This window comes from Taudactylus pleione, unplaced genomic scaffold (genome assembly GCF_031769625.1).
Source record: "Taudactylus pleione unplaced genomic scaffold, aTauple2 ptg001017l, whole genome shotgun sequence".
Classification (NCBI taxonomy): Eukaryota; Metazoa; Chordata; class Amphibia; order Anura; family Myobatrachidae; genus Taudactylus; species Taudactylus pleione.
Genome location: NW_028285418.1, coordinates 36,416 through 54,672, shown reverse-complemented (window position 1 = coordinate 54,672; position 18,257 = coordinate 36,416). Strand labels below are relative to the sequence as shown.

Genomic DNA, 18,257 nt, shown 5'->3' with positions numbered 1-18,257 from the left:
AAGCTTAGTAAATAGACCCCTAAAGTTTATAGGTTGGTTTTCACGGGGTGTATGAAGGAGCCGTTTTTTTTATAATTGTGCTTACGCTATCACTTTACTTTGTTGTTCAGGCCCGGCTACACGCCTGGGGCATATGCAGACATCCGGTCGCACATGCTTATTGCAATAAAGGGATCGGTATGAACTAAACTAACCCTCCTTTAGGGGTGCCTAATCCTAATCCCCTACCCACCCAAGTGCCTAATCCTAATCCCCCCTTCCCCGCTACCTAAACCTAAGTCTCCCGGGGGCGTGCCTAATCCTAACCTCCCCTTCCCCTAGCCTAACCCTAAGTCCCCCCCCCCCCGGGAGCCCCTAACCTAACCCCCGCCCCCCTCGTGCCCGGCTTACCTCGATGGTAAGCCGGGTGTCGAGCTCCCAGCATAGGTAAAATGACAGGCGTCGGGATCTCGACGCCTGTCATTTAACCCTTAACAGGATTAGACCGTCGGGAAGCCGGCAGTCGGGATTCTGTCCGTCGGTTTCCCGCAATAAAATGGCGATCGCTATCGCAGTCACTCCAGCTCGCCGGAATGGTGGCGCAAGTTCCCCCTCTGGCCGGGCTTACCCATAGGGAACAGCAGGCTAACGTCAACTGAGGATAGCGTTAGCTGCCACAAGCAAATCCAGCGTATTGTAAACTCTAGTGTCTTACTCGGAAATCCCAAACCCTCCACATCGCCAGGGCAGGTCCTTATTGCAATGAGAACTGGAGAAATATCTGATAGCGTCTCTCAATTTATCACAAGGGTGAGAAATGCCCTTTCTGCTGGGAAACCGCTGGACAGAGGCCTTTTCTCAGCTTTGTTGCATCTGAAGCCACGTCTGGCATTTTTGTTAGAACATTGTCCTGGTGCAAGTGAAAAATCAAAAACAAAAATTTCATCCATTTAGACCGTTGTGACAAATATAAATATATATGAGTCTCACCAAGAAACAGGCAAATTTTTTTTTTTTTTTTTTCAAACACATTATCTTTATTAAAAGCAAAAATAAATAGCTTGTTTTCCAGTTGCTCAGCTATACCTCATCCCAGAAAAGGCCCCATGCGTCGCACAGCATGCACTTTTAAGTTGATCCCTTTTTGTACTGTGTTTCGTGTCCTCCGTGCCAAAGGGTACATACAGTAGCACAGTAAACACAATGTGCTTACAAGTCTCTTCCGGAAATGAAAGGGATAAACAAACCTCTCCTTTGGAGCAACAAAAAAGAAAAACAAAAAGTGTAGTATAAACCTTCAGTAGCAAATATAGAAAAATAAGGTCCTTTTTTTTTTTTTATTATTATTATTTTACTCCCCCCCAAAAAAAAAGACAAAGAAAAAAAAATTTTTTTTTAAACCATCCAGAAATGTTCCCTTTTTTTTTTTTTCAAATATTTGGCTCAAATTCATGTTCCGTTTTCCTAATAGTATTTAGTAGAAAGCTCATGCTATAAGAAACTTTTTTTTTTTTTTTTTCTCCATGCGCTTAGAACTTTTAGCACAGACTCGGCGACGCCTTTCTTCCACGTAAACCATTTGTGGACTGGATCCGGGCTGATAAATAAGGTTATACTGCTGAAAGAGAGATTCTGTATAGTCGCTAAATGTAACTTCAAGCACTCCTACATTTGGAATAGACAAGTCTTTGTATACTGGAATGTTAGAATTAGTATCTGCCTGAGGAACCCATGCTAGATAATTTTGCAAGGACAAAAAAAAATTGGGCATTGATTGTAGTGTCTCCCATTGCCTGATTAGCAGCATTGTGACAATGGAAATTAAATCTGGCAGTGTTTAGACATTCTGTCGTCATCGGGATAACGTTATCCTACAGTAGCTTGGTCAAACCTCGGAGAGCTCCACTATGGTAAACATCCCCATTGGTCAGTGCTTTGGCATCACCTTCCATTATCGGCTACACATTAGTACCTTCGTCATCTATAAACCTGATGATATCTCCTTGTGAGTCTCCAGATGACGTACGGACCAGTTCTAGAGCAGCAGGAGATGGCTCTCCATAGTCTCTAGACATCAAGTCCAAGAGGTCACCCACTCTGTCCTTTATCGGGTCAGCGTCTTGAGGGCTACAGAATGATCTGCTGGATGTGAAACTAGGGCTGGACTTTTGCGCCTCGTTCTGCTTTTTGGATGGCGGGTAAGGAGTCATCATTGGGGATGAATTGCTATGGGTTACCTGGCTCACGTGGTTCATTTGTGTTTGGGGATAATGGCTTTGACATGGGCATAGGGATTGGTTCACAGTCAGGGGGCCACAGTTCTTGTGCTGTCTGTGGTGGGGGCAGGAATGTCTGAGGAAGGAGTCCAGAGAAAGGGCAGGGTGAACATTTTTCCTGCACAGATTCTCTGTCTGGTTAGCCTGAGCAGGCTGGGGTAAGGCCTCCATCCAAGCTGTGTTAGGTTGTGCTACATCTATCCTTGTCTGTCCAGGACAGGATGACCCAACAAGGCCAGGAATGGTAACTTGGGACTGTTGTCCACTACAGAAGCCACTGCTGTTGCTGTAAGTGTTATTTAGGGAAGGGGTAAGGAGACCCACGGAGGGAGATGGTATGTAGGTCTTGCTGAGAAGCACAGGCCTCAGGAGTTGAAGCATTTCATTGAGGTCCTTACTCAGTTGCGTAACTTGTTGAGAAAGGATGATCATCTGCGGATGAAAAGAGATAACAAAGAGGAGTCAATTCTGCTAGGAGACAGTTCTGCTACAGTGACACATATTACGAAGGTGAGAACAATACATGGAGCACAGTAACAGAATGCATGCTGTCGGGAAGTCAGACAAAAGTCAGTCATCACTGTAGCTTGATCTACTCGCTCCATATGTAACAGGAAATGAACGTTAACTTGTTACATACGTTATTACATACCGGACACAGACAGTACATCACTAATGCAGCATTGCTGATATTTTCATACAATGTGAACCATAAAGTTACAAAGCTCAGCGAAAAATAATTGTGGTTGTTATAGAGGAGAATATATGGTGCTATGCTTTTATATGGATGTCTCGCAGCCCTGATCAGTGCTGCAAAACGTAGCATCCTCTTATGGGAAGAGGTGGCGAATTAGGCATTTTAGCTAAATGTGTACTGGGCACATAAAGGTTCCTTCTGCGTTACCGCTTCTTAAATTTCCCTGATACTGTGCATTGCGGCAGTGCTCAGAAACCTGGCCTCTATTGTTAGTTTGATGAATAGGCCCCTTGATCCCAGATTTTAAGCAAGCCTACTGTTCTAGGTAACCCTCAGCAAAGGCTGCGATTGTTACATGGGTATTGACATTACGTGCCGGTAGCAACAGTTTCGGACTTAAAGGTTCATGGTGGATGCACATACCCACCCTTATAAAGTTTTCATAACCTGCTATAAAAGAAAGCCATACAATTATTACAATGTGATGTGATTACTACACATTCAACTGCCATAGAACATTTGGAGTTGGATAACCACTCTGTTCCGCTACATTTGGAAATATCCTATAACAAGGTCTCAGAAAAGTATTACAAATAAAAAATGTAAGTATCAATTTAATAAGCCCTAAAGGTGCATACACACACATTGATTTTTTTTTTAACGATTATTGATAACGATATAGTTTATCGTTCAATCGTTGGAAAAAATCGTTCACTTTCTGAGTTAAAACGTTGAACGATTATCGTTCATGCACGTTCACGTTTGTAGTATGTAGTTCAGTCAGATTGACCAACTCAACGATTTTCATTAAGGAAATATGCAAAAATCGTTTGTAGTTCCAAAAAATCGTTCATTACATTTAGTAAATGAATGATTTTAGTAAACGATTTTCGTTAATTTTTCCCTTGAAAAAATTAACGAAAATCGTTTACTAAAATCATTCATTTACTAAATCGTTATGTGTGTATGCGGCTTTAGGCTTGTGGTATAGTTAAGGCTAAAATTAGGTGGATCTAAAACTTAAACTCTCTAATCGTCAAGGTTTAAACTGAGATTTTGAACGGAAATTGCTCCATAAATAAATGATCATGCAAGGGTAGTACAGCACTCCCAATTTATGTATTGCTATATACTGTTATAGTCGGTCCTATCTCCCTGCTACTGGCATTACCTGCCATATTGTATGAACTCCTTGCCGGAACTTTGGAGACCGTTTACAAAGATGCGATCATCTTCATCTAAGCCAGCCTTTGTCCACGAATGGCTATGACAATTTGCTGGAACTACATGTCCCAGCATGCTTTGGAAGCATTTGACAAATATTATATTTTCACTGACAAAGTTTTCTGGTGTGCAGAAACGTTAACACAGAACTGGGCTGAAACATTGCTACATACAATATCATCATGTAATGCAACCTGAATGGCTAAATGAGCTCTCACCTCCTGGTTGAGCTTCACAATACTTCTCCTTGTTTCTGCATTTTCTGCTGAAAAGAAAATAAAGAGACAAGTTATGTTCTGCCGCACACAATGGTCACCGCACAGTGACAGCACCACCGCCATGCGTTCCTTAGAACCGAAAGCAATGCTCTGTCTGCACTTTAGACCCACTTTTCAGCATTATTAGATCTAACAACATGGTAAATATCAGTAATTTATACATTTGCATGAACAAAATTTGCATTCTTAACTAATTCCCTTAATCTGTTGCATGAAACAGCCTTAATTTAACTCATTCTAGGCATGCCCTTGGTCCAAGCACAGTGGCTCACATTTTCTGATTTACATCCTAAATAATTACATCAAAACTTAGGTGCCAACCTACGATTCCTCTTGTGATTTAATGATGGGTGCATGTTTTGGGTTGGGGGAAAAAAAAGTGGGTTCCAGGGTTGATGGGTGATCATAGTTAGCACATAATGCAGAAATGGCCCTGCCCAAGCTTAAGGGGTGTGGCCAGCCACCAGAGGGGGTGTGGCTAGCCACCACAGAGGGACTTTGACATCATAATCAGCCTGCAAAGAACAGAGCCCCCTTATAAAGGCGGGCACAGGGGTGTGTCAGGACTTTTCACTTTGATTGGCAGGAGGGATAGTCTTGGAGTAGTTTCCGTAAAAACAAACCAAGCACCTAAGTTCAGCCATGTTCCTGCTCCACCAAGTTACTGACACTAATAGAGTAACAATGTATAATAATCTGAGTGCACGGTCTGGTACCTGACCCCTACAGGCAATGGGGCCCACTAGGGATTTCCCCTGTACACCTGTGGGCCAGTCTGACCCTGTCTACATGTACTCAGACTCCTACTTGTCCTCAGAAGCAGAATGTGGGCATGAACCTATGGGCGAGGTGGATAAATAAGCACATTTGTGCCCAGTATAGTATAATGCCTTTACAGGCCCGCCAAGAGCCGCAATGGGCCCAGGGAAAAGGGGGTGTGGCCTAATTGTGGCGATGTGGCCACACCCCCTAAGGGGAAAAAGTTTTGCAGGCGAGGGGGTCGCATTGAGCCCTCTCAGCCCGGTGCATAGCCAATGGGGGACGCAATCAGCTTGATCGCTGCCCCCCACAGGCATAGGAGACTGCTGTGGCTGCTTCTTTGCAGCTGCCAGCAGTCTCCCAGTGCAGCCCAGCACACAGCAGCATGTGCTGGGCTGCTGTGATGTAGGAGGGGGGGAGGAGCGGTAATTAGTACCCGCTCCCCCCCCCTCTTGGCGCCCCTGTGCCTTTATAGGGAAAAACCTCCAGGAAGATTGAAAGCATAATCACAACTAATCAAAACAATAACAGTATTTCTCTAAGGAGAGTTTACCGGGACCTCCCCCCATGTAGTGTTTAAATCTTACCAGCGTTAGAGCATCTGGGTGAGTTTTCCTGGCTTATCTGTCTGGTGCTGAAGTCAAACGTTTGAGTGGTTGGGGAGCTGCACTCAGTCTCAATGCCATCAACAAACCTGCACAGAGGAAGCATTATTATACAAAGATCAGTCTGGGAACAAAAACTCTGAGGGGGTATATTTGCTATAGTGCGGGTTTTTTAGAAGTGGAGATGTTGCACATAGCAACCAATCAGATTCTACTTATTTATCTAGCACCTTCTAGAATATAATAGCTAGAATCTGATTGGTTTCTATGAGCAACATCTTCACTTCTAAAAACTCTCACTTTAGTAAATATACCCCTAAGAGTACCGACTCTCTCCCACTGGAGGAAGTGAGTCTGCCATGTATTTTGACAATCGGCAATCATCCTGGTGAGGACAATGTCACACGCTTCAGTGATTCTTAAGGGCATATTCAATTGGGGGCGAGAAAAGCTAAATTCCCGCACATGTGAGGTTTTTCCTGCAGGTGCAGGATTTCCGCTATTCAATTAGGTGCAGATTTTTTCCTTTTTTGAGCGCCGGGAGATTTTTGTTCTCACACCTCCAGGACATGTGTGAATTTTCCTAAAATCGTTACGTTTAGGAAAAATCAGCGGTACTTGCTCTGGGACCCCGGCGGAAACCCCCTAAAGACTAATTAAGCAATTGGAAGTTTCCAATTAGTTTACTTAGTCCATAATTACTTACCTTCTGCAGAGCTGTCTTCTACATCCAGCGTCAGGAGCCATGTTTTCTGCAGCGGGGTGAGTATATCAGTGTGTGTGAGCGTTTGTAAGTGTGTATGAGTTTTGTGTGTGTGTGCCACCCCAGTGTCTATTTGCCCCCCATAATGGGGGCTGTGAAAACTACATCTCCCAGCAGCCCTTGCTCCTTCCACCAGCCCCTGGAGCCTACCAGCAGCTCGCGGAGACCCCCGGGCAGGTAAGTGTAGATTTTTTTTTCTGTTTTTTTCACGTGGCGCGGGGTTTTCAGCTCTGAAAACCCAGCGACCACTTTTTTTTTTTATTGGCTACGGTGGGTGTCGGGAGAGCGCATACCCGCATGAAAGTCAAAATTGGGCGTGAGGGGGATCGCAAGGTTTTATCCTTACTAAACCTCGCACTCAATTCAATATGCCCCTTAGATTCAAAGTGAAGTGAACAACATCTTCAACCACGGACCATTTATAATGAGCTCCAGGACTTACTGGGTTGTACATAATGTCCTGCTAAATTTTTGGACATAAAATTATAACAGACAAACTCAATGGGTATATCATAAACTGAATACAAGATGATTGGTATGCACGAGAATGTTCCCGAGTAACACAAGTGGGTAACGGTTTGGGCAGGCCTGGAAATCCGTTTGGAAGATGACCACTGCCGTCCTGTGTGTTTCATTCATTTGTAGACTGCGTCTAGATTATTATTATTATCATTTATTTATATGGCGCCACAAGAGTTCTGCAGCGCCTTACAAAGTACATAAACAAATTGTTGACCAGTGACTTTTACAGTACAATACAATACAGGACATGGATAATATACATTGCTACATTCGTGACCATAACACCCAGATAAGCAACAGAGCAAAGCAACCAGGTGTTAGGTGCCCTAGTGGGGAGTAACAAGTAGATGAAAGTAGAGAATGGAGAAGCACAAGAGGGTAGAGGGCCCTGCTCGTAAGAGCTTACATTCTAAAGGGGAGGGGAAGACAAACAGGTGTGACACAGATGGGGTAGGCAGGGAGGAAGGAGCATGTAGCAGCAAGTTAAGATGAGAGCTGGAAGGCTTTGATGAAATAGTGGGTCTTGAGAGCCCGTTGGAAGGATTGTAGAGAGGTGGAGAGTCTGATGGGAAGAGGGAGAGAGATCCAAAGGTGGGGAGCGGGGTGGGCAAAATCTTGGAGGCGGGAGTGGGAGGAAGTAATCAATTGGCATTAGAGGCGGCGTGCATTTGTTGAACGAAGAGGGCAGACAGGAGAATAAAGGGAGATGAGGTCCAAGATGCGAATGGAAGAAGAGGGCTTTGTAAGTGAGTGTGAAAACCTTAAATTGTGTTCTGAAACAGAAGGGGAACCAGTGGAGGGCTTGTAGGAGGGGGGAGACAGATGCAGAGCATTTTGAAAGATAGATGAGCCGAGCAGCAGCACTGAGGACAGACTGGAGAGGAGAGAGAAGGGATTTGGGGAGGCCAGATAGGAGGAGGTTACAGTAGTCCAATCTGGAGATGACCAATGAGTGTATGAGGGTTTTAGTGGCATCCTGGGTGAGAAAGGGTCTGACCTTGGAAATATTTTTAAGATGAAAATGACAGGACTGTGAGAGATTCTGGATATGTGGTTTGAAGGAGAGGGAGGAGTCCAGGATAACTCCAAGACAGCGCACTTTGGGGCTAGAGGAGATAGTTGTGCCATTAATTGATAAAGAAATAGTGGGAAGTGAGGTTATGTTGGGGGGTGGGAAAATGATCAGCTCAAGAAAAGCGCTGGGACATCCAGGAAGAGATAGCAGAGAGACAGTTAGAGATATGAGTGAGGAGAGAGGGGGAGAGGTCAGGGGAGGAAAGGTAGATCTGAGTATCATCAGCATAGAGATGATATTGGAGGTCAGAAGAGCTGATAAATTCACCTAGTGAGGACGTCTAGATGTGCAAACACAGAGAGTGACCACACAACTGCGCAAACACATCTAGCATCACATATACTTTGACCAAGTGCATTTCATCCTGGTTGGTAATCTATCTGGATAATAAATATATATTGTTAGCAGGGGCGTTTTACAAGAGGAGGCAGCCTGTGTGCAGATTCAGTGCGTGCCCCCTCTTCTCTCCGGCGGTCCCGCGATGCAGTAGATTCTGGGATAGTGCCAGAATCTACTGCGCATGCGCGTGTCTGCGGGAAAATGTCTACCCCCCCCCCATCCAAGGCCCTGCAGCCCCCCAAGGTCCCACTCTGTATGCTCATTAAAGGTCCCCTGCTCTGCTCTATAGGAAGCAGAACAGGGGCCAAAGAAATTAGCCTGGAATCGCCAGACCCTTAGCCAATTTCTCTATGGGACCTATAATAAAATGCAAAGGAACATTAATATAGATCAGTTTCTAAAATAAATTGCAGGGACTTGCATTGAAAAACATTCACGTCTGCTAAACACGTTACCCAGCACCAGACTACACAATGCTATAATACAATTTACAATTCCAACAAAACAAACAAAAAAATTCCATCTGTTAACAAAAAGGGAAAACTGAGTATGTGTGTCCTCTCCTAAGAAAACAGTGCATATAGATTCTGTTATTCCATTCCGTGGTATAATCCTGGTAACTGCATTAGGCAAAAGACTTATCATATTTACATAGCTAAGCTCTATATAATAACACAGACACTAGGGGATAAATTTACTAAAGTGAGAGTTTTTAGAAGTGAGTTTTAGAAGAGATGTTGCCCATAGCAACCAATGACATTCTACTTAAAATTTAACTAGCACCTTCTAGATCATAATAGCTAGGATCTGATTGGTTGCTATGGGCAACAACTCTTCTAAAACTCACTTCTAAAAACTCTCACTTTAGTAAATTTACCCCTAGGTGACTGAAAGCTGTTGAACCTCTTTAGTGCGGAAGACTGACGAAAACAAGGAGACTCTGTTACAGCTCTGCAAGAAAGGGAAATTATTCTCAAATTGTCTATAGAAGTGTGAAGTTTGAAATGGCAAGACTGGTTCTGTAAAGCAATTTAATTTCAAATGTACAATATTGCATATCTATCTATCTATCTATCTATCGACATACATATGCACACTCAACAGACAGGTAATGTTAGAGAACAGTACGCTCCAGCATTGTCTCTTGCATACATCAGGGAAATAGAACCTAGAATCACCACGAGGTGTTAGATTACGAGAACTAAGCCACGTGGAACTTTGCTATGGAGATTCGGCTGAAGCAAAAAGAGCTGTGGAAGATCACAAGTAATCCAGGTGGTAATCCAAATTCTGATGAACTGGATAGGGCCATGGGGACCGTAAGCCAAGCCATGGAGCAGCACAAGTATTCCATAATTCTCATTGAGGTGTAAACTGTATGATACCAAGCTGAATGCATACAGAGACGTGAATGAATATATTGACAAACTGTTATCAATATCTCAGCAACTGACATCTGTAGGAGTCAGTAACTTCATCCCAGATGCAAGTTATAATTTGGTGCCGCCCCCCCTAAAAAAAGGGAAAATAAATATGGTGCATATCTATCTATCTATCAATGCACAAAAACACTAATATAGAATATGTGAATTTGTTTCTATTAGGCCTATTTACTAAAGTAAATTTGCAGGATATACCCCAATAACAACCTTTTTTGAGATATATTGAGAGATATCTTCAAATGTATAGAATCCCTTAAATGTATCTGCATTCCAGAAACTGGCCCTGGTAGCTAACACTATCTCAAAGTGGAGTTAGCTGCTGTTGCCTATGGGCTACAGATTGCCAAAAGTACCAAGAGAGGGATCAGAACAGGGGCGTATTTATAATGGGTGCAAGGTGTGCGGATCCAGGGGGGGGCACACACTGCACCCAATTAAATATACTTATCTCTCCGTCGGCCCGGCACTGGCTGCAGCACTGGAGAAATCATTGGGAAAATGGCCACCCCTGCCATTTTCTCAGTGATTTGCGCATGCGCAGTAAAGATGTCCTGGGACTGTGGCGTGGGTGCCATGTTCCCCGAGACCTGCGCATGCACAGTAGACTCTGGCACAATGTCAGAGTTTTACTGCACTGCCAGAGAGGAGGGGGAAAACCAGCTGATGTGAGTGGGGAGCCCTCCTGATACCCCAGATAGAGGCGCCTACATTGTCTCCCATAGTTCTGCCCCTGGTAGGAGTCCAGGTGAACAACGAGAAGGCAATGCTGCAGAAACTGACGTCTGAATTTTATTTCTTGGTGTGGACTAAACTGTTGCAGTTGCAAGAATGCATACCAGTTGAGACAAATGTTGAGAGTTCTTCTTTACTCAAAGTACAAAGGATACTAAGCCCAAAAGGCCTAAGTAAAAAGGTGGGACATAAAGCCTCTGAGTGCAGACTGAAAGATTCAAGTGGCACGCAGAAGAAGTGTGGTAAAAGGAACAAATCTGCTTTAATATTAAACAGTTGCAGGAAGGATTGCTGGTACATGGACTCAGTAGCCACAAGGCATTTCAGTTGCAATCAAGAATGGTTTACATTACTGAGCACATATTATCCTATAACAGTCAAAGGTATTTGAGACAAAGTCCTTACAGCCACAAAAGTCACGGTGCGCCTGAGAATAAAAGGTGAAACCATAGTCACGGACATCCTGGATGTGTTATTTGTACCAGATTTGGGAACAAACTGCATTGCCATTCTAGAAGACAAAAGATTTAAGGTCAAGTTTGTGTTGTGCAAAATAAAAAAGGGACAATACAAGCAAGAGCAACCCAGTGTCAGCAACTATATGTCCTACAAACAGAAGAATGTTGTTCAATGACGGCCTCTGAAACAATTGGCGGGATGCAGCATCATTTGACTGCATTTCTCATATGCACCATGCCCCGGAATGCATCGGATGTGGTGGGTAATGCCATCTTCTGATGGCGTTACCCTATAGAAGCCTATAGGCTTCTCTCCTGCAATCGGATCCCTCCCAGCACCCCCCGCGGCACGTGTGTCATTCTGCGCATGCGCAAAATGACACCAGAGGGTCTTCTGGGTCATAGACCTGGAAGTCCCTCATTCACAAAGTACAGCTCTTTATTCATGCATACTGGTATAATTAACGCCAGCATGCATGCGAAGGGTGGCGGGATGCATCACATTCCGAATGGTATGCATCATGCATCCTGTCCATTGTATGATAATATCCAGAAACTCTGATGGAATGATGGTGGGATTAGCCATAAGCAATACAGAGAGACCTGTATAATGGGTAAGCAGACTCGCTGTCTCTTCCCAAAGTCAGCAACCAGAGCTGAGACACCATTAGCGTTGGTGAATAGAGACATGTGTGGCCCGATGTGCTGCTATTTGGTACCTTTGGTGCTTGCTGAGCCTGGTGAAAAGTTGTAGTTCATGTTGACCGAAATGTCGATATTGTTCTGAATATGGGCGGGATGTACTAAGCATTGCATCCATGATGCAGTACATCCCACCTCTCATCGGGTACATACCGCTGTTGATTACCATGGTATGTACGTAGAATATCACAAAGGACAGCTCTCCCAATAAGAATTGTCCTTTGCGATGGCCCCTGGATAGAGGGACTTCCAGGATTAACACTCAGAAGTCTCTCTGGCGTCCTTCTGCACCGCGGGTTGTGGGGGAATATGGGAAGGGTCACATTGGATCCCTCTCAGGGGGAGCTTCCTGGAAAGAAGCCCATAGGCTTCTATTGGGTAACACCACCTAAAGATGGGTGCTTTGTACATATGGAAATTGCTGTAGAACCTCTGAAAACAGCGTATGAGATAGATAGATATGAAATAGATTGATATATAGATAGATATGAGATAGATAAATAGATATGAGATAGACAGATATGAGATAGATCTATATATAGATCGAGAAATAGATATGAGATAGATATATAGATAGATATTAGATAGATAGATATTATATAGATAGATAGGTAGATATGAGATAGAATACAATGTAGCAAAAGTTTACCAGTATAAATTGTAACAGAACTAGATATAGTATCTTTGCAAGGAGATTCCCACTACAGATAAATTAAATGGTGTTAGAATGGGTAAAAAACATAGAATACATATGATAAATATGACAAATTAATCGAAATCACATGATCCAGCTATAACTCATATAACCCACGTGGTCAGTGTGTCGTTTGTTAAAAAGAAACACCAATTATTTCTTCTTTGTATAGAATTTCAGAGATTGCTTTGAATAGATATAATGTCCAGAGCCAAATACATGTATGGTTAATACTCATACAGATAGTGGTAATACAGGCATTTGTCTTGATAAAAGTTATCATTCTTTTGCTACATTGTATTTTAATCGGTTTGGTATTTATCTTCCATGTCTTCAGCAGATTGCTGATCTATTCGTTTTATCATGTTGTACCAACTATCCAGGAATTAATTGCAATCCCACAAATTAGCTTAATTTTTATAGACTTTAAAATGTCTTTTTATCTATACATTTAAGCTTATTAATCGTTTTTCTTTTCTTTTATTGTTTTTGTTTTAGACTGTGTAATAAATTGATATAGTTTATTTTTTTTGACTAACGCCTATTTGTCTTTGTGTTGTATAGTGTATGGGAATCCAGCAATTTTCCCATTTTCAATAAGGCTGCTGTCAATTGATGGTTATATCACAGATTGTGACTGTTTAAGGCTGGTACCCCTCATATAGGTTAGCGCCCATACGTTCTTTCTTTTGTTAGATATGAGATATATAGATAGATATGATATAGATATTTAGATAGATATGAGATAGATAGATATGATATGAGATAGATAGATAGATATGATATGAGATAGATAGATATGATATGAGATAGATATGAGATAGATGGATAGATATGAGATAGATAGAGGGATAGAGAGATATGAAATAGATAGATATGAGATAGGTAGATATTATATAGATAGATATATAGATATGAGATATATAGATATATATGATATGAGATAGATAGATATGAGATAGATAGATAGATAGATATTAAATAGATATGAGACAGATCGATATATAGATAGAGATATGATATAGGTAGATATGAGATAGATATGATATAGATAGAGAGATATGAGATAGATATGATATAGATAGAGAGAAAGATAGATATGAGATAGATATGAAATATATAGATATGAGATAGATATGAGAGTGAGAGATAGATATACTGTATTGTATATGAGATAGATAGATATTAGATAGATAGATATGAAAGAGATAGATAGATATTAGATAGATAGATATGATAGATATGAAAGCGATAGATATGAAAGAGATAGATAGATAGATTATAAGGGGGCCCCAGGATGTGGCCCGATAATAATCTCAGTTTCCCTAAATTTTGCAATAGATGAAAATGAAAAAAAAAATGACCTTTGCTTTAGTTATTATTATAACCATTATAAACTTGCTTAAACTACAGATGTGTCCTCATACACCAAGCCTCAATACGCCATGTGGCACGAAACACCTAGCGCCCGAAAATGCATCTTAGTTGCAATGTGATGTGACTAGGACGCACAAGGAGACTGCACTGATTAATGTGATGTGCGACACCTCTACATGCTCTATGTTGGCTCCAGAGCATGGTAAGTGACAATCTGCAGGATACGATTAAATGTCCCTGATTAGGAAGGTGAAACGGACGGTCAAACAACTAAATACACCTCTCGTACTGATAACACTGCTGGTACGGCTCCTGCACTGGAAAGGCTCCGTCTGTATTTACTTGCGGAATGATTTTCTCCCTGGTAGTTATGGAAACCACCCACAATGAGCTCCGTCTTACTGCTGCTGCAGGAGTAATTACAGTTTATGGTTTTGCATGGAGTAATTAGACATTGGTGAAATATTGTATGTTCGGGAGTTGGGCTTAAAATCTTGTCATAACAAGCAAGGAAAATCTGACCGCAGCTCCTCTATAAACACACACATGCATTTCGCTTCTAAATGGGGTACTTAACATCAACCTGCAATTTTCATGTATGAAGTGTGTAAGTGGAATAATCTGTACAGTGTTACCCTGGCAGTCCACAGCAGGTTTGTTAAAAGCCAATGTGTAATTGTGCATTCACTTCCCCCGTAACAACAAACAGCGACATACAGATGCCAAAGATTGAGGCCGAGGGGTATTGTCATGGGGTCAAGCAGCAGAGGAGAAGATAACAGCTAATCCCCAACAAGATTGCATACCTCCCAACATTTGACAATCCGTAGCCGAGACATGCGCGTGCCGGAGGTGCGCTCCCGAAAAGCGGCGTGGCCTAGCGGCACGCCCCATTTACATCACTATGGGGCGTGCCCAGCATCTCCAAGATGCTGGGCTTCCCCCCGTACTCTGAATAGATGGTGTGCGCAAGCGCACAGCATCTATTCTAGCTCTGCTATGCACAGCAGCGGTGTATGCTTTCCCCAACTGCCTCCCCACCGTGGGACACCGCGGCCCGCGGGTGGGACAGCAGGACAGTCCCATAAAAACAGGACTGTCCTGCTGAATACGGGACAGTTGGGAGGTACAAGATTACAAACACATTACCGCCCATGTGTGTTCATCCATAACCGGCACAGACATTGGGCCTGGGTCACATGACTGGTGTAACGCAGGAGCGGTTCCGGGAATATGCAAATGCTAATCTCAGCTTTCCTTTTGTGCGGGACGGTGCGATGGAGCGTACGAGAGGCGAGACGCCCACTTTCAGGCTGTGTGGTCTGTGCAGTTGCGATGGAGGTTGTAAACACTCCAATATCGACACAACATCGGTCGCACAATCGACATTTGCGGTAACTTAGGGTCTACTCTAGCTCCTCTCTTCTAATCCAACTAAACATGGCTTCTGAAGTATTGGATTTGTGATTGGGATTGCAGCAGCGTTCCCAGACTCACCCGTGAAATTCCCATCAGGGCGTTAACTAGGGAGTGAGTGACCGGTGCTACCACACAGCGCAGGGCTCTGTGGGCGGCACAGTCGCCATACCACGCCCATTGCTTCTGGCTAGTAGGGTGCCTAGAATGGCAACTTGCTGCTAGGATCTCTCCTGCAGTGCCGCAGACGCTCCAGACGGGCACCCTGTGGTCTGTGCAGCAGATATGCTCTGTTCAGTGCTGCACTTCCCCAATGTTACCTGCCCCGATCTCCCGCTGCGAGACATAGTGATGTAATGCATGTGGTGACATTACGTTGGTAGCTCAGGGATCAGGCTGGCACAGGGCGACTCTTAGCCCTGTTACTCCCATAACAAGCCCATGAAACGGCCCTCTACAATTAGCGGGAGCTGATTGGCTAAAGGCTCCGGCTTCTGACAGTTTAGACGTGGGGTCTCCCGTCAGAAGCCGCGTAGCGGTGGATGTGACGACACATACACTGCTACAGTCTGCTCTGGTCGGGACTTACCGGGGATGCTACGGAGACCAGCGCCAGAACGGAAGTGAGTATAGGATCTTTTTTTCACAGGTACAGCCATTGGATTTCTACTTGGAAAAGTGGACCGAACGATGGGCAGCAGGTAAGTATGTGTGAGTGTGGTAGGTAGGTGTATGTAATCAAATTGTACTTACTATGGCGTGTGTCTTGTGGTTTTTTAACTATTTTTTTTTACAGCGGGAGTACGGGTGTTGGCCGCCTTCTGGCACTTGTAGTTCCACAAGTGCCAAAGGGCAGGCACGGTGGTACCTGTAGTTCCACTGTAAAAAAAACAATAGTTTATCACTATTTTCAACACTATTACCCCCGTAAACAAACACTCAAAGAGTGCGGGGAAGAGCTCCGGGCTTCAGACTAAACCTGGGGTGCTCGGGATGGGGGGAACCCCTTTATTGGGGGAGTCCCCACCTCCCCTTAGATCCCTGGCTTGGGCTGACCGGCTTGGGGTGTTAAGGCTTTGGCGAGGGAGACACGGTGATAGGGTCCCCTGGCTGTTCCATGCCCGGCCGGATTTGAGTCCGGTGCTGGTTTTAAAAATAGGGGGACCCCTACACAATTGTTTTTCCCCTATTTTTAAAACCTGGACTGGTCATCAGCCAGGTGCTATTTCCTAAAATTCGAGGGAACCCTATCAACGTTTTTCCCCCCGTATTTTTAGGAAAGAGGACTGGCTGAGCAGTCCGGGGCTGGTTATGCTTTTTGAGGGGGACCCTACGTCATTTATTTTTAATATTAACCCTTTTTTAAACAGGTAGACCACACAAGCAGCCCTCATATAACTCATTGATATGTGCAGGCTGATTGTTTGGGGGAGTTAGACACTTGCTACTCGGGGGAGAAATCTCGATCTGCTTCACCATTGGACAACTCACTCTCAGCTAAACTCACTTCTTAGTAAATTTGAGAGTTTCAGAAGCGTTAAATCACCCGAGTTTCGACGATGCTAATCGAGTTTAAAAACAAACAACAAACTCAATCAGACACGATTCTTAGTAAATGTACCTCCTAGGTGATCATGATTGTGTGTATATGACATTGGGCTAGATTCACAGATGGACACAGGAGGGTTCGGTGCTGCAACCATCGGCCGGACCATCGGACATCTGCACAACCCTAAGCTTGCTCAGAATGTCCAGCTGCCGAGGCCTGTGGTGCTGCGTCTGACGGCGCAGTCGCTGGCATCGGCTCTGCCCTGAAACACTGGTGTCATGCCAGCATTTTAGATGCTCCTCCACCATGCGACCGGGGCCACAGCACATGTGCACTGCAGCTACCGTCTATACGCAGTCCTGAAAACATTGGTCAATAGCGACCAAATCGGGACTGCGTCTAGGCTGAATCAGCCTCATTGTCAGGCAACAGCAGCAATGATTACCTCCTCCCTCCCTTACTGGCTCACGGAACTTTGAGAATGACTGGGTTCCTGATAAAAGTTCTACTACCTGTATTATTTAGATCAGTATGATTATACTATCTAGTAGTTTATTATTATTTTTTTAATCTGTAAATTAAGAGATAAGGGTTGTTTTTCCCATTCTTACCTATATTTTCCTATTCGTACCTATATTTACAAATCACACCTTCACTGGCGTGTCCGGGTTTGGGCTTCTCTGTGGTCCACATTTGCTTAGTGTGAAGGACCCCAGCAGATTACGCCATTCCTCATGGAATATGGGACAGGCACATTAACGCTGGGCAAGAACCCAGCGTTAATGTGATATTTGAAATTAAAACAAGTATTGAAATGAGATGACAGACTTGGGGATTATTGGGCATATTTGGAGATTTGTCTGCAAATTCCCATTTCAGCCGCATCACATCACTTGATTTAAGCCGCGACTCTTTGGTGGTGGTAATTGGGTCACCGTCCCAAACTTCAATGGGACACACTGCTCTTTATATATTAATATAGGCCCACAAGACAAAAGGAAGATGGTGATACAAAAAATAGGGACAGCTTTGATGTCTCCTTATCGTAAAGAGTTATCCGACTCATAACAAAAGATCAAAGGAGAAATGATTCTGTCAGAAGAAAAGCTGCTGAGAGAAGCTTCTGCTGGAACGGACTGTGAAGGTGCTAATAGGAGGATATTCATGTACGTACAGAGGCGCCGATAGGGGACGAGGGTACTAATTATTGCCCGGGCCCAGACTTGTTGGAGGGGCCCAGGTCCATTGCTGCCCCCCTCCATTTTATCTGTCAGCAGCCCAGCACACACTGTGAGGGGCTAGAATTATAGATGTTGATATTACCGCATTGAATCTGGACACTGGGGTAGTATGAACTGTATTAATTGAGT

General features: G+C 43.7%; 1 protein-coding gene across 1 annotated transcript in view; it reads right to left on the bottom strand.

Moving 5' to 3' along the window:
* Positions 1-1,052: 1,052 nt before the first annotated feature.
* Positions 1,053-18,257, bottom strand: part of LOC148454270 (voltage-gated delayed rectifier potassium channel KCNH8-like) — a gene marked incomplete at its 5' end in the record, with an annotated part of 36,929 nt that continues 19,724 nt past the window's right edge. Inside the window, 3 exons of the mRNA XM_088461111.1 lie at positions 1,053-2,687; positions 4,395-4,441; positions 5,801-5,907. Of these exons, the coding sequence (XP_088317237.1) occupies positions 1,938-2,687; positions 4,395-4,441; positions 5,801-5,907 (904 nt within the window). The remainder of the gene's footprint in view (positions 2,688-4,394; positions 4,442-5,800; positions 5,908-18,257) is intronic.